The 15,075-nt window shown below is 70.6% G+C and overlaps 1 protein-coding gene across 1 annotated transcript; it reads left to right on the top strand.

Moving 5' to 3' along the window:
* The first annotated feature begins 1,087 nt into the window (after nucleotides 1-1,087).
* Nucleotides 1,088-12,995, top strand: KRT8 (keratin 8). Its single transcript, XM_054177415.1, has 7 exons — nucleotides 1,088-1,439; nucleotides 4,273-4,481; nucleotides 6,483-6,543; nucleotides 6,848-6,943; nucleotides 7,991-8,155; nucleotides 10,500-10,625; nucleotides 12,771-12,995. Exons 1-7 carry the CDS (start codon nucleotides 1,107-1,109, stop codon nucleotides 12,993-12,995), a joined length of 1,215 nt encoding a protein of 404 aa, XP_054033390.1. The 5' UTR covers nucleotides 1,088-1,106.
* The last annotated feature ends 2,080 nt before the right edge of the window (nucleotides 12,996-15,075 follow it).

Raw genomic sequence — 15,075 nt, 5'->3', positions numbered from 1 at the left:
GATCCCAGAGACAGATCCCCGCGGGCAGATCCCAGGGACAGATCCCCGCGGGCAGATCCCACGGTGGATCCTGGAGACAGATCCCAGGGACAGATCCCCGCGGGCAGACCCCAGAGACAGATCCCCGCGGGCAGATCCCACGGTGGATCCTGGAGACAGATCCCAGGGACAGATCCCCGGCGGCTGATCCCAGGGACAGATCCCCGCGGGCAGACCCCAGAGACAGATTCCCGCGGGCAGATCCCACGGTGGATCCTGGAGACGGATCCCAGGGGCAGATCCCCGCGGGCTGATCCCAGGGCGGATCCCGGCGACAGATGCCCGCGGCTGATCCCGGCGACAGATCCCCGCGGGCAGATCCCAGGGACAGATCCCCGCGGGCAGATCCCAGGGCGGATCCTGGAGACAGATCGCCGGCGGCAGATCCCAGGGACAGATCCCCGCGGGCAGATCCCGGCGGCAGACTCCCGGGGCAGGTGGCAGCGGATCGCGGCCGCTCGGAAGGGGTTAAGGCTGCGCAGGTGCTGCTCTCCCGGGGCCGGAGGCCCTCCCAGCGCCACCTCCTCCCCCAGCTCCGGGATATAAACCGGGAGCGGCTCCAGCCCGCCCCGGATCCGTCCTCCTCAACCCGTCCTGCTCGTCCTGCCTGTCCTGCAGCCCTGCCCAGCTGCCAGCCTCCTGCCAGCCTCCTGCCAGCCTCCTGCCAGCCTCCTCGCTGCTCTTGCAGCCTCCTCTCTCGACCCTTCCCCGTCCAACTTTCTTCGCTCCTTCCCGAGCGCTTTTGGTTACCTTTTAACCTCATTTTTGGTCCTCTTCCAACCTTCCCGATCGTTTCCCAACCTTCCCGATCGTTTCCCAACCTTCCCGATCGTTTCCCAACCTTCCTGCTCCTCTCCCAACCTTCCTGGTGGGCTCCCAACCTCCTCGGCTCTCTTCCAACCTTTTTGGTCACCTTTCAACTCATTTGGGTCCTCTTCTCAACCTTCCCTGCTCCTCTCCCAAACTCTTCCTGCTGATCTCCTCGGTCCTTTCCCGACCTTCTCACCGCCTCCGGACCCCTCTCGCCCACCCCCCCCGGCCCCCTGCCCGGCTCCTGCCCTCTCGCCATGTCGGTGACCATCACCAGGAAGACCCTGAGGAGCAGCTCGGCCGCCCCCGGCCGCTCCTTCAGCTCCCACTCCTACACGGCCGGCCCCGGGATGAGGATGAGCACAGCCTCCGCCTTCGGCACCTACGGGGGGAGCCGCCTGGGCGCGGGGCTGTACCGGGGCCCCGCCGTCGTGCCGGGCCCCGGGGGGGGCATCGCGGCCGTCAGCGTCAACCAGAGCCTCCTGACCCCTCTGAACCTGGAGATCGACCCCAGCCTGCAGCGGGTGCGCAGGGAGGAGAAGGAGCAGATCAAGAGCCTCAACAACAAGTTCGCCTCCTTCATCGACAAGGTGGGACCGGGACCCCTCCCCTCCCCCCTCCTTGGGACCCTCTGAGCGCCCCCTGAGCCCCTTGGCGACACCAACAGCCCCTAAGGGACCTCCTGAGCCTCCCCAGGGACCCTCTGAGCGCCCCCTGAGCCCCTTGGGGACACCAACAGCCCCTAAGGGACCTCCTGAGCCTCCCCAGGGACCCTCTGAGTGTCCCCTGAGCCCCTTGGCGACACCAACAGCCCCTAAGGGACCTCCTGAGCCTCCCCAGGGACCCTCTGAGCGCCCCCTGAGCCCCTTGGCGACACCAACAGCCCCTAAGGGACCTCCTGAGCTTCCCCAGGGACCCTCTGAGCGCCCCCTGAGCCCTTTGGCGACACCAACAGTCCCTAAGGGACCTCCTGAGCCTCCCCAGGGACCCTCTGAGCGCCCCCTGAGCCCCTTGGCGACACCAACAGCCCCTAAGGGATCTCCTGAGCCCCCTCAGGGACCTTCTGGACCCTCTGAGCGCCCCCTGAGCCCCTCGGGGACACCAACACCCTCTAGGGACCTCCTGAGCCCCTTAGGGACCTTCTGGACCCTTTGAGCACCCCCTGAACCCCTTGGGGACACTATCACCCCCTAAGGGACCTCCTGAGCCTCCCCAGGGACCTTCTGAGTGCCCCCTGAGCCCCTCGGGGACACCAACACCCCCTAGGGACCTCCTGAGCCCCCTAGGGACCTTCTGGACCCTTTGAGCACCCCCTGAGCTCCCTGGGGACACCATCACCCCCTAAGGGACCTCTTGAGCTCCTTGGGGACACCAACACCCCCTAGGGACCTCCTGAGCCCCCTCAGGGACCTCCCAGACCCTTCAGGCATCCCCTGAGCTCCTTGGGGACACCAACAGCCCCCAAGGGACCTTCAGGAGCTTTCAGGTGATCCCTGAGCTCCTTGGGGACATTGGGACCCCCCTCGGGGACACCCTAAGCCCCTTGGGGATGTTTTGGCCACTTCCTATCCCCCTTGAGCCCCCTGGGGACTTTGGGACCCCCTAAGGGACCTCCTGAGCCTCACAGGTACCTCTTGACCCCTTCAAGTCCATTCTGAGCCCCTTGGGGACCCTCTTGGAGGAGTCTTGGCCTCCATGGGGACATCCAGAGTCCCTTGGGGACACTCTGCCTCCCTCTGGTCACAACTTGGACCCCTTGGGGACCTCCTGGCCCCCTTGAGGATGTCCACCCCCCCTCTTGGGGACCTCCTGCCCCCCTTGAGGATGTCCACTCCTCCCTCAGGGACCTCCTGGCCTCCTTTGGAGGTATTTTGCCCTCCTTGGGGACCTTTTGTCCCCCCTGGGACAACCTCCAGCCCCCACTCTCTGGGCACCTCCTGACCCCCCCCCCCATGGGGACACCCTTAGGGGACCCCCTGCCCCCTTTGGCCTCTCTGGGGGACATCCCACCCGGCCTTGAGGACCCTCAGGGTCCTCGTGCCCCTCGCCGGGGACATTTCTGCTCCTCCCCGGGGACCTCCCGGCCCCTGGGGACCGGGAAGCGGCGGCAGGGACAGCCTGGAGCCCTCCCACTGCGGGGCCCCGGCGGCAGAGCCGGCGGGCAGGGAGGGGCCGGGGCAGGAATGGGGTGCGGGGGGGACACAGGGCAGAGGATTGTCCCCAAGGGGTGCAGCGGGGTCAGGCCCCACGGAGGAAGCAGCTGGCAGCAGGGGTGGGTGCCCCACACCCCCCAGCACCCAGCAGCTGCTCCCTGCCCAGGCACTGGCTGCTGGGAGGGGGCTGGGGGCAACCCCAGCCCCTGGGACCCCGGGTAGGAACCCCCAGCCCCAATGGCTCCCAGTCCCTGGCAGCCCACTGCGCACCTCAGACCCCCGGGGGGCGCTACCCAGAAGCGCCTCGGCAGCCCAGGACCCCCAGATCTGCCCCCCAGGACCCCCAGATCTGCCCCCCAGCACCCCCCTCACCCACTGCCCCTTGCAAGCTAGCCCCCAGGACCCCCAGATCAGCCCCCCAGGACCCCCAGATCTGCCCCCCAGCATCCCCCTCACCCACTGCCCCTTGCAAGCTAGCATCCAGGACCCCCAGATCTGCCCCCCAGGACCCCCAGATCTGCCCCCCAGCACCCCTCTCACCCTCTGCCCCTTGCAAGGTAGCACCCAGGACCCCCAGATCTGCCCCCTGCCACCCCCCTCACCCTCTGCCCCTTGCAAGCTAGCATTCAGGACCCCCAGATCTGCCCCCCAGGACCCCCAGATCTGCCCCCTGCCACCCCCCTCACCCTCTGCCCCTTGCAAGCTAGCATCCAGGACCCCCAGATCTGCCCCCCAGGACCCCCAGATCTGCCCCCTGCCACCCCTCTCACCCACCTCATTCCCTGCCCCTTCCAAAGCAGCACCTAAGACCCCCCCGGGCTGCACCCCAAGACCCCCCACATTTGCCACCAAGATCCCAGGGCTGCCACCAAGGCCTCAAGGTTTGCCCCCAGGACCCCCAGATCTGCTCCCCCCACCCTTCCCCCTCACCCTCTGCCCCTTGCAAACCAGCACCCAGGACCCCCAGGCTTGTCCCCAAGACCCCCAGATTTGTCCCCCAGGAGCCAAAATCTGCCTCCAGGACCCCCAGGCCTGCCCCCCCTGCCCCCTCCCTCACCCACCTCACCTTCTGCTCCTTTCAAAGCAGCACCCAGCTCCTCCCCCCACGATTTGCCCCCAGGACCCCCAGATCTGCCCCTTCCCACCCCCCCTCACCCCCTGCCTCCTGCACCCCACCCCTGCTCCCCCTCCTCAGCCTCCGCGGGGTGGGGGTGGCAGGGGGGCTGCTGCTGACGCCCCCCCTCCCCATCTTTGTGTCTCCCCCCCCCAGGTGCGGTTCCTGGAGCAGCAGAACAAGATGCTGGAGACCAAGTGGAGCCTCCTGCAGGGCCAGAAGACCTCCAGGAGCAACCTGGGAGCCCTCTTCGAGTCCTACATCGGCAGCCTGCGGCGGCAGCTGGAGGGCCTGGGGCAGGAGCGGCTGCGGCTGGAGGCGGAGCTGGGAAACATGCAGGGGCTGGTGGAGGAGTTCAAGAGCAAGTCAGTGCCGCCCCCCGCCCCCCGCCCCCGGAGCCGGCCCCCCGCCCCCCGCCCGGAGCCAGCCCCCCCCGCCCTGAGCCAGCCTGAAGCCAGCCCCCAGAGACCGGTCCCCACCCCCGGAGCCGGCCCCCGGCCCCCAGCCCGGAGCCAGCCCCAAGCCAGCCCCCGGAGACCGGTCCCACTGCCCAGAGCTAGCCCCCCGCCCCCCCCCGCCCGGAGCCGGCCCCCCGCCCCCCGCCCGGAGCCGGCCCCCCGCCCCCCGCCCGGAGCCGGCCCCCAGCCCGGAGCCAGACCAGAGCCTGATCCCACTGCCAGAGCCAGCCCAGAGCCAGCCCCCTGCCTGGAGCCCGCCCAGAGCCAGCCCCCAGCCCCCCCCCCCCGAGCCGGCCCCCCGCCCCGAGCCGGCCCCCGGCCCCCCGCCCCCCGCCCCGAGCCGTCCCCCAGCCCGGAGCCAGCCCCAAGCCACCCCCAGAGACCGGTCCCACTGCCCAGAGCCAGCCCCCAGCCCCCCCTCCGGAGCCGGCCCCCGGCCCCCCCGCCCCGCCCCGAGCCGGCCCCCCGCCCGGAGCCAGCCCCCCCCCCGCCCTGAGCCAGCCTGAAGCCAGCCCCCAGAGACCGGTCCCCACCCCCGGAGCCAGCCCCCGACCCCCCCGGCCCCCAGCCCGGAGCCAGCCCCAAGCCAGCCCCCAGAGACCGGTCCCACTGCCCAGAGCCAGCCCCCAGCCCCCCCCCCGGAGCCGGCCCCCAGCCCGGAGCCAGCCCAGAGCCTGATCCCACTGCCAGAGCCAGCCCCCAGCCCCCTGCCTGGAGCCCGCCCAGAGCCAGCCCAGAGCCCGGTCCCACTGCCAGAGCCAGCATAGAGACAGAGCCAGTGCAGCGCCAGCCCCAGCCCCCTGCCTGGAGCCAGCCCAGAGCCTGCTCCCACTGCCAGAGCCAGCTCCGAGCTAGCCCCCAGTCCCCCGCCCCAAGCTGGCCCAGAGCCTGGTCCCACTGCCCAGAGCCAGCCCCCAGCCCCCTGCCTGGAGCCAGCCCCGAGCCAGCCCCCAGTCCCCCGCCCCAAGCTGGCCCAGAGCCTGGTCCCACTGCCCAGAGCCAGCCCCAGCCCTGCACCCAGAGCCAGCCCAGAGCCCAGTCCCACTGCCAGAGCCAGCCTAGAGACAGAGCCAGTGCAGCACCAGCCCCAGCCCCCTGCCTGGAGCCAGCCCAGAGCCTGATCCCACTGCCAGAGCCAGCCCAGCCCCAGCCCCCTGCCCAGAGCCAGCCCAGAGCCAGCCCCCAGATCCATCCTAGAACCAGCCCAGAGCCAGCCCCCAGATCCATCCTGGAGACAGCTTAATCCCAGCTCCCAGAACCAGCCTGGTCTTACTGCCAGCCCCTAGAGCCAGCCTAGAGCCAGCCCCAGCCCCCTGCCCAGAGCCAGCCTAACCCCACTGCCCAAAGCCTGCCCAGTCCCACTGCTAGAGCCAGCCCCTAGAGCCAGCCCCAGCTCCCAAATCCATCCTAGAGCCAGCCCCAGCCCCCTGCCCAATCCCACTGCCCAGAGCCAGCCCAATCCCACTGCCCAGTCCCAGCCCCTAGAGCCATCTCAGTCCCACTGCCCAGAGGCAGCCTAGAGCCAGCCCAGTCCCAACCCCTAGAGCCAGCCCAGAGCCAGCCTAATCCCACTGCTAGAGCCAGCTCAGCCCCATCCCAGCACCCAGAGCCAGCCCAGAGCCAGCCTAATCCCAGTCCTTAGAGCCAGCCCAGCCCCCAGCCCCCTGCCCAGAGCCAGCCCAGAGCCCGGTCCCAGCCCCTAGAGCCAGCCTAAGCCCCCTGCCCAGCCCCCTGCCAGCCCCCCCCATGTCTCTCCTCCCTGTGGCCCCAGGGTCTTGCATCCCTGTGTACCCCCCCCCCCCCAGCCCCCTGTGTCCCCCCCCAGCCCCCTGTGTCCCCCCCCAGCCCCCTGTGTCCCCCCCCAGCCCCCTGTGTCCCCCTGCCCAGCTCCAGCCCTCTGCCCCCCAGGTACGAGGAGGAGATCAATAACCGAACCGAGAAGGAGAATGAATTTGTGCTGCTCAAGAAGGTCAGCAGAGACCTCCCCCCCTGGGCCCCCTCCCCCCCTGAGCCCCTCTGGGGCTGGGGTGCCAGGGCCCGCAGTGGGGGTGCCAGGGAGAGCAGGGGTGATGCCAGGGTCAATAGGGGGTGCCAGGGCCAGCGGGGGGTGGTGCCAGGGAGAGCAGGGGGTGCCAGGGAGAGCAGGGGGGGGTGTCAGGGTCAATAGGGGGGTGCCAGGGCCAGCTGGGGGGTGCCAGGAGCCCTCGGGGGGGGCGGGGGGCAGGGTGAGTCGGGGGTGCCAGGGCAGGTGGTGCCAAGCTGCCTGTGCCCAGGACGTGGATGAAGCCTACATGACCAAGGTGGAGCTGGAGTCGCGCCTGGAGAGCCTGACCGACGAGATCAACTTCCTCAGGCAGCTCTACGACGAGGTGGGGGCACAGCTCCTGGGGGGGGGCACAGCTCGGGGGGGGGGGGCACAGCTCCTGCGGGGGGGGGCACAGCTCCTGCGGGGGGGGGGGCACCGCCGGGGGGGGGGGGCACAGCTCCTGCGGGGGGGGGGCACAGCTCCTGCGGGGGGGGGGCACAGCTCCTGCAGGGGGGGGGGCACAGCTCCTGGGGGGGGGGCACAGCTCCTGCGGGGGGGGCACAGCTCCTGCGGGGGGGGCACCGCCGGGGGGGGGGGCACAGCTCCTGCGGGGGGGGCACAGCTCCTGCGGGGGGGGCACCGCCGGGGGGGGGGGGCACAGCTCCTGCGGGGGGGGGCACAGCTCCTGCGGGGGGGGGACACCGCTCCTGCGGGGGGGGGGGCACAGCTCCTGCGGGGGGGGCACCGCCGGGGGGGGGGGGCAGCACAGCTCCTGCGGGGGGGGGGCACAGCTCCTGCGGGGGGGGCACCGCCGGGGGGGGGGGGGGGGCACAGCTCCTGCGGGGGGGGGCACCGCCGGGGGGGGGGGGCACAGCTCCTGCGGGGGGTCACCGCCGGGGGGGGGGGCACAGCTCCTGCGGGGGGGGCACCGCCGGGGGGGGGGGCACAGCTCCTGCGGGGGGGGCACCGCCGGGGGGGGGGGGGCACAGCTCCTGCGGGGGGGGGGGCACAGCTCCTGCGGGGGGGGCACAGCTCCTGCGGGGGGGGGCACCGCCGGGGGGGGGGAGGGGGGGTACTGCTGGGGCAGGGGCACCGCAGCTGCGGGGGGGCACAGCTGCTGGGGGGGGCACAGCGGCTGCTGGGGGGGGGCACCGCTCCTGGGGGGGGCACAGCTCCTGGGGGCACAGCTGCACCGAGCTGCCTGTGCTCAGCCCAGCAGCACCATGCGCCCCCCCCCTTGCCCCCCTTGCCCTCACGCCCCCCTTGCCCCCCCTTGCCCCCCCTTGCCCCCCCTTGCCCCCCCTTGCCCCCCTTGCCCCCCTTGCCCCCCTTGCCCCCTTGCCCCCCTTGCCCCCCTTGCCCCCTTGCCCACGCCCCCTGCCGGCCGCAGGAGCTGCGGGAGCTGCAGGCTCAGGTCTCCGACACCTCTGTGGTGCTGTCGATGGACAACAGCCGCAGCCTGGACCTGGATGGGATCATAGCAGAGGTGAAGGCTCAGTACGAGGAGATCGCCAGCCGCAGCCGCGCCGAGGCAGAGGCCATGTACCAGGGCAAGGTGAGGGGCACCCGGGGCCAGGGCAGGGTGAGGGGCACCCTGTGCCAGGGAGCAGGGCAAGGGCAGCTCCAGCACAGTGCCAGGGCAGGGTGAGGGGCACCCTGTGCCAGGGAGCAGGGCAAGGGCAGCTCCAGCACTGTGCCAGGGCCAGGTGAGGGGTACCCTGTGCCGGGGAGCAGGGCAAGGGCAGCTCCAGCACTGTGCCAGGGCAGGGTGAGGGGCACCCTGTGCCGGGGAGCAGGGCAAGGAGAGCTTCATCACTGTGCCAGGGCCAGGGCAGGGTGAGGGGCACCCTGTGCCAGGGAGCAGGGCAAGGGCAGCTCCAGCACTGTGCCTGGGAGCAGGGCAAGGAGAGCTTCATCACTGTGCCAGGGCCAGGTGAGGGGCACCCTGTGCCAGGGAGCAGGGCAAGGAGAGCTCCAACACTGTGCCAGGGAACAGGGCAAGGAGAGCTTCATCACTGTGCCAGGGCCAGGGCCAGGTGAGGGGCACCCTGTGCCAGGGAGCAGGGCAAGGAGAGCTCCAACACTGTGCCAGGGAGCAGGGCAAGGAGAGCTTCATCACTGTGCCAGGGCCAGGTGAGGGGCACCCTGTGCCAGGGAGCAGGGCAAGGGCAGCTCCAGCACAGTGCCAGGGAGCAGGGCAAGGGCAGCTCCAGCACAGTGCCTGGGAGCAGGGCAAGGAGAGCTTCATCACTGTGCCAGGGCCAGGGCCAGGTGAAGGGCACCCTGGGCCAGGGCAAGGGCAGCTCCAGCACTGTGCTATGTGCCAGGGCAAGGGGAGTGGCACATCTGTGCCAGGGAGCAGGGCAAGGGCATCTCCAGCACAGTGCCAGGGAGCAGGGCAAGGGCAGCTCCAGCCCTGTGCCATGTGCCAGGGCAAGGTGAGGGGCACCCTGTGCCAGGGCCAGGGCAAGGGCAGCTCCAGCCCTGTGCCAGGGAGCAGGGCAACGTGACTGGCACCCCTCTGCCATGTGCCAGGGCAAGGGCGGCTCCAGCCCTGTGCCAGGGAGCAGGGCAAGGTGACTGGCACCCCTCTGCCATGTGCCAGGGCAAGGGCAGCTCCATCCCTGTGCCAGGGAGCAGGGCAAGGTGACTGGCACCCCTCTGCCATGTGCCAGGGCAAGGGCAGCTCCAGCCCTGTGCCAGGGCAGCCTGGGGCACGGCTCTGTGCCCATGCTGGTGCAGGCTCAGTGGTTGCCCTCTCTGAGCTCTCTCCCAGCCTCAACCCTTCCATGGCAGCAGCTCCAGGAGAGTGCCAGCAGGGCAGGAGCTGCCCCCCCCCGAGCTGCTGCTGCTGCTGGCTCCAGGCTGAATGCAGCTCAGGCTCCTTCCCCTCCCTGCCCCGTGGGAGAGCCCCCAGCCCCCAGGCAGCTGCAGCCCCCAGGCAGCTGCAGCCACCACAGCCTGGCCCCCAGCCTGCCCCCGGGCATGGGCACAGCCTGCAGGAGCTTCCCTCCCCAGGGCTGCTGTGGGAAAGGGGGAGAGGGGGAGAGGAGGAGGAGGAGGAGGAGAGGACACTCCTAGGAAGGTAACCCAGGAAAGGATCCTCAAGGAGGGCCCAGGCCAGGCTGCAGCCATGGCTGAGGCCAAGGGCAGGAAGGCAGCGAGGGCTGAGGGCTGCCCTTGGCTCACAACCAGCCCAGGAAGGCTCCAGGCTGGGGGCAGAAGGTGGTGGTGGTGGAGCAGCTGGAGAGGAGCCAGGGGGGGCCCAGGGGGGCAAGGAGGCCACCAGCAGCCTGGGCTGCAGCAGCAGTGCTGTGGGCAGCAGCAGCAGGGCAGGGATGGAGCCCCTGGGCTGGGCACTGGGGGGGCACAGCTGGCAGCCTGGGGGCAGCCTTGGGCTCCTCAGGGCCAGGAGGGCTGCAGCAGGGCCAGGGAAGGGCAAGGGAGCTGGGGAGGGGGCTGGGGAGGGAGCTGGGGGGGCTGAGGCTGGAGGAGAGGAGGCTGAGGGGAGACCTCCTGGCTCCCTGCAAGTGCCTGAGAGGAGCCTGGAGCCAGGGGGGGTTGGGCTCTGGGGCCAAGGGCCAGGACCAGATGGCCTCAGGCTGCCCCAGGGCAGGCTCAGCTTGGCCCTGAGGAGAAACTTCTCCCCTGGAAGGGTTCTGCAAGCCTGGCCCAGGCTGCCCAGGGGGGAGGTGGCAGAGCCCCCAGGCCCGGGGGGGTTCCCACGCCCGGAGCTCTCCAACCTGAGGCTGCTTGGGGCCAGGGCTGGGTGGCCCTGGGCTGGGGCTTGGGCTGGCTGCTCCGGGGGGGGGGGAGGGGGGGGCTGTGCCGTGCCGGGCTCGGCAGAGCTGCCCCCCGTGCCCACCCCCCGTGCCCACCCCCGTGCCCACCCCCCGCAGTACGAGGAGCTGAAGAGCACCGCGGGCAAGCACGGAGCCGACCTGCGCAGCACCCGCGGCGAGATCAGCGACCTGAGCCGCAGGGTCCAGCGCCTGCAGGCTGAGATCGAAGCCCTCAAGAGCCAGGTCTGGCCCTTGGGCAGCCCGCGGGGGCACAGGGGTCCCTCCCCCCCCCCCCACCCCCCAGCACCCCCTCCAGGGGCCCTCCGGAGACCACCCCCCCCAGCCGCCACCCCCCAGCCAGTGCTTGCAGGGCAGCCCTTGGAGCCCCAGCGCCTGCAGGACCCCACTGGAGACCCCCAGTGTGCCCAGACCCTACCATGGACCCCCCAGCACCCCCAGAGCCTACCATGAACCCCCAGCACCCCCAGAGCCCACCATGGACCCCCAGTGCCTGCAGGACCCCACCAGAGACCCCCAGTGTGCCCAGACCCTACCATGGACCCCCCCAGCACCCCCAGAGCCTACCATGAACCCCCAGCACCCCCAGAGCCCACCATGGACCCCCAGTGCCTGCAGGACCCCACCAGAGACCCCCAGTGTGCCCAGACCCTACCATGGGCCCCCCAGCACCCCCAGAGCCCACCATGGAGCCCCCAGTGCCTGCAGGACCCCTCCAGAGACCCCCAGCACCCATAGCCCCCACCGTGGACCCCCAGCACCCATAGAGCCTACCATGGATCCCCCCAGCACCCCCAGAGCCCACCATGGAGCCCCCAGCACCTGCAGGACCCCTCCAGAGACCCCCAGCACCCATAGCCCCCACCATGGACCCCCAGCATCTACAGACCCCACCAGGATGGATGCTGTGCCAGGGATGAGGCTGTGCCAGGGATGAGGCTGTGCCAGGGATGAGGCTGTGCCAGGGATGAGGCTGTGCCAGGGGGGAGGCTGTGCCATGGATGAGGCTGTGCCATGGGGAGGCTGTGCCATGGGGGATGCTGTGCCAGGGGGATGCTGTGCCATGGATGAGGCTGTGCCAGGGGGGAGGCTGTGCCATGGGGGGATGCTGTGCCATGGGGGAGGCTGTGCCAGGGATGGATGCTGTGCCATGGGGGGATGCTGTGCCATGGATGAGGCTGTGCCAGGGATGAGGCTGTGCCATGGGGGGATGCTGTGCCATGGGGGATGCTGTGCCATGGATGAGGCTGTGCCAGGGGGGAGGCTGTGCCATGGGGGGATGCTGTGCCATGGGGGAGGCTGTGCCATGGGGGATGCTGTGCCATGGGGGGATGCTGTGCCATGGATGAGGCTGTGCCAGGGATGGATGCTGTGCCATGGGGGGATGCTGTGCCATGGGGGATGCTGTGCCATGGATGAGGCTGTGCCAGGGGGGAGGCTGTGCCATGGGGGATGCTGTGCCATGGATGAGGCTGTGCCAGGGGGGAGGCTGTGCCATGGGGGGATGCTGTGCCATGGGGGAGGCTGTGCCATGGGGGAGGCTGTGCCAGGGATGGATGCTGTGCCAGGGGGGAGGCTGTGCCAGGGATGAGGCTGTGCCATGGATGAGGCTGTGCCATGGATGATGCTGTGCCAGGGGGAGGCTGTGCCATGGATGATGCTGTGCCAGGGGGATGCTGTGCCAGGGATGGATGCTGTGCCATGGGGGATGCTGTGCCAGGGATGGATGCTGTGCCAGGGGGAGGCTGTGCCAGGGGGAGGCTGTGCCAGGGATGGATGCTGTGCCAGGGATGGATGCTGTGCCAGGGGGGAGGCTGTGCCAGGGGGAGGCTGTGCCAGGGATGATGCTGTGCCAGGGATGATGCTGTGCCAGGGGGAGGCTGTGCCATGGATGGATGCTGTGCCATGGGGGAGGCTGTGCCAGGGGGAGGCTGTGCCATGGATGGATGCTGTGCCAGGGATGATGCTGTGCCATGGATGATGCTGTGCCAGGGATGGAGGCTGTGCCAGGGGGAGGCTGTGCCAGGGATGATGCTGTGCCAGGGATGAGGCTGTGCCATGGATGGATGCTGTGCCAGGGGGGATGCTGTGCCAGGGATGGAGGCTGTGCCAGGGATGGATGCTGTGCCAGGGATGGATGCTGTGCCAGGGGGGATGCTGTGCCATGGATGATGCTGTGCCATGGATGGATGCTGTGCCAGGGGGGAGGCTGTGCCAGGGGGAGGCTGTGCCAGGGGGAGGCTGTGCCAGGGGGGAGGCTGTGCCAGGGATGGATGCTGTGCCAGGGGGAGGCTGTGCCAGGGGGGTTGCTGAGCTCAGGGGTCTCCCCCCAGTGCCCTTTCCCCACGCTGCCCTCTGCCCCCCCCGCAGAGAGCCAACCTGGAGAGCTCCATCGCCGAGGCCGAGGAGCGCGGGGAGCTGGCACTGAAGGATGCCAGGGGCAAGCTGGCAGAGCTGGAGGCTGCCCTGCAGAAGGGCAAACAGGACCTGGCCAGGCAGCTGAGGGAGTACCAGGAGCTGATGAACGTCAAGCTGGCCCTGGACATCGAGATTGCAACCTACAGGAAGCTGCTGGAGGGGGAGGAGAGCAGGTGAGGGCACCCCTGGCACCCGGGGGAGGGCTGTGGTGGCACCCAGAGGGCATCCTGACCCTTGTGTGCCCGGGGGCACCCAGCACTGTGCAGCCCCATGGGCAGCCTGCAGCCCGTGGGCACCTCACATCCCTCACCCCATGGCCACACTGTCTCCTATACCCTCTGGGCACCCCATGGGCACCTCACACCCCACATCCCATGGGCACTGTCTGGGCACCCCATGGGCACCCTCTGGGCACCCTATGGGCACCTCACACCCCACATCCCGTGGGCACCCTCTGGGCACCCCATGGGCATCCCATGTACCCACATCCCATGGGCACCCTCTGGGCACCCCATGGGCACCTCACACCCCACATCCCATGGGCACTGTCTGGGCACCCCATGGGCACCTCACACCCCCACATCTTATGGGCACCCCATGGGCACCCCATGGGCCCCACTCTGGGCACCCCATGGGCACCTCACACCCCACACCCCATGGGCACCCTCTGGGCATCCCATGGGCACCTCACACCCCCACATCCCATGGGCACTGTCTGGGCACTCCATGGGCACCTCACATCCCCACATCTTATGGGCACCCTCTGGGCACCCCATGGGCATCCCATGTACCCACATCCCCTGGGCACCCTCTGGGCACCCCATGGGCATCCCATGTACCCACATCCCATGGGCCCCCTCTGGGCACCCCATGGGCCCCACTCTGGGCACCCCATGGGCACCTCACACCCCCACACCCCATGGGCACCCTCTGGGCACCCCATGGGCATCCCATGTACCCACATCCCATGGGCACCCTCTGGGCACCCCATGGGCACCTCACACCCCCACATCCCATGGGCACCCTCTGGGCACCCCATGGGCACCTCACACCCCCACACCCCATGGGCACCCTCTGGGCACCCCATGGGCACCCTGTCCCCCACGGGCATCCCCCAAGCCCACCCTGGGCCCCCCCAGCTCAAGGCTCTGTGCCCATGGCCAGGAGGCCTCTGTGCCCCTCTGTGCCCCCCCAGCCCCTCCCCCAGCACTCAGCCCCTGTGCCCCCCCTGTGCCCCCCCTGTGCCAGGCTGGAGCAGGGCATGCAGAGCCTCAGCATCCACACCAGGACCTCTGGGTACTCAGGTGAGCTCTGGGGGGGTACCCAGGACCCCCCAGCCCCCCCCCCCGCCCCCCGTGGCTGCCCCCCTCAGGGTCTTGGGGTCACCCCCCCGGTGCCACCCACCCGAGGGGGGGCGGGGGGGGTGGGTAAGGGGTGGCTCTGGGGGGGGGCTCAGGGTGCCCTGGGTGGGGGGGGCTCTAGGGGGGGGTCTCAGACCTGCTCCTTGGGGGGGGTCTCGGGGTGTACTGGAGGGTTGGAGTGGGTCTGGGGGGGGTCTCAGGGTGCCCTGCGGGGGGGGTTGTGGCTCTAGGGTGGGGGTCTCAGACCTGCTCTTTGGGGGGGTCTTGGGGTGCCCTGGGCAGGAGGGGGTTGGGAGGGGGCAAGGGGTGGCTCTGGAGGGGGGGGGGTCTCCGACCTGCTTCTTGGGGGGGGGGGAGGTCGAGGGGGGGGGTCTCAGATCTGCTCCTTAGGGGGGGTCTCGGGGTGCCCTGGGCGGGGGGGGGTGGCTCTGGGGGGGGGGGTCTCAGACCTGCTCCTCGGGGGGGGCTCTCGGGGTGCCCTGGGCGGGGGGGGGTGGCTCTGGGGGGGGGGTCTCAGACCTTCTTCTTGGGGGGGTCACAGGGTGCCCTGGGGGAGGGGAGGGAGGGTGGCTCTGGGGGGGGGGTCTCAGACCTGCTCCTCGGGGGGGGCTCTCGGGGTGCCCTGTGCGGGGGGGTGGTGGCTCTGGGGGGGGGGGGTCTCAGACCTGCTCCTCGGGGGGGGTCTCGGGGTGCCCTGGGCGGGGGGGGTGGCTCTGGGGGGGGGTCTCAGACCTTCTTCTTGGGGGGGGTCACAGGGTGCCCTGGGGGAGGGGAGGGAGGGTGGCTCTGGGGGGGGGTCTCAGACCTGCTCCTCGGGGGGGGTCTCGGGGTGCCCTGGGCGGGGGGGATGGCTCTGGGGGGGGGGGTCTCAGACCTGCTCCTCGGGGGGGGTCTCG

This window comes from Dryobates pubescens, chromosome 40 (genome assembly GCF_014839835.1).
Source record: "Dryobates pubescens isolate bDryPub1 chromosome 40, bDryPub1.pri, whole genome shotgun sequence".
Taxonomy (NCBI): Eukaryota; Metazoa; Chordata; class Aves; order Piciformes; family Picidae; genus Dryobates; species Dryobates pubescens.
This window is presented reverse-complemented; position numbering and strand designations above follow the sequence as displayed.

What these genes read in the sequence shown, in the direction of transcription:
- KRT8 (XM_054177415.1), top strand. Translation starts at nt 1,107, where the DNA reads ATGTCGGTGACCATCACCAGGAAGACCCTGAGGAGCAGCTCGGCCGCC. An exon ending in GTGGAGGAGTTCAAGAGCAA is followed by an intron (nt 4,482 to 6,482) that starts GTCAGTGCCGCC and finishes TCTGCCCCCCAG; the next exon opens with GTACGAGGAGGAGATCAATA. An exon ending in TCGAAGCCCTCAAGAGCCAG is followed by an intron (nt 10,626 to 12,770) that starts GTCTGGCCCTTG and finishes CCCCCCCCGCAG; the next exon opens with AGAGCCAACCTGGAGAGCTC.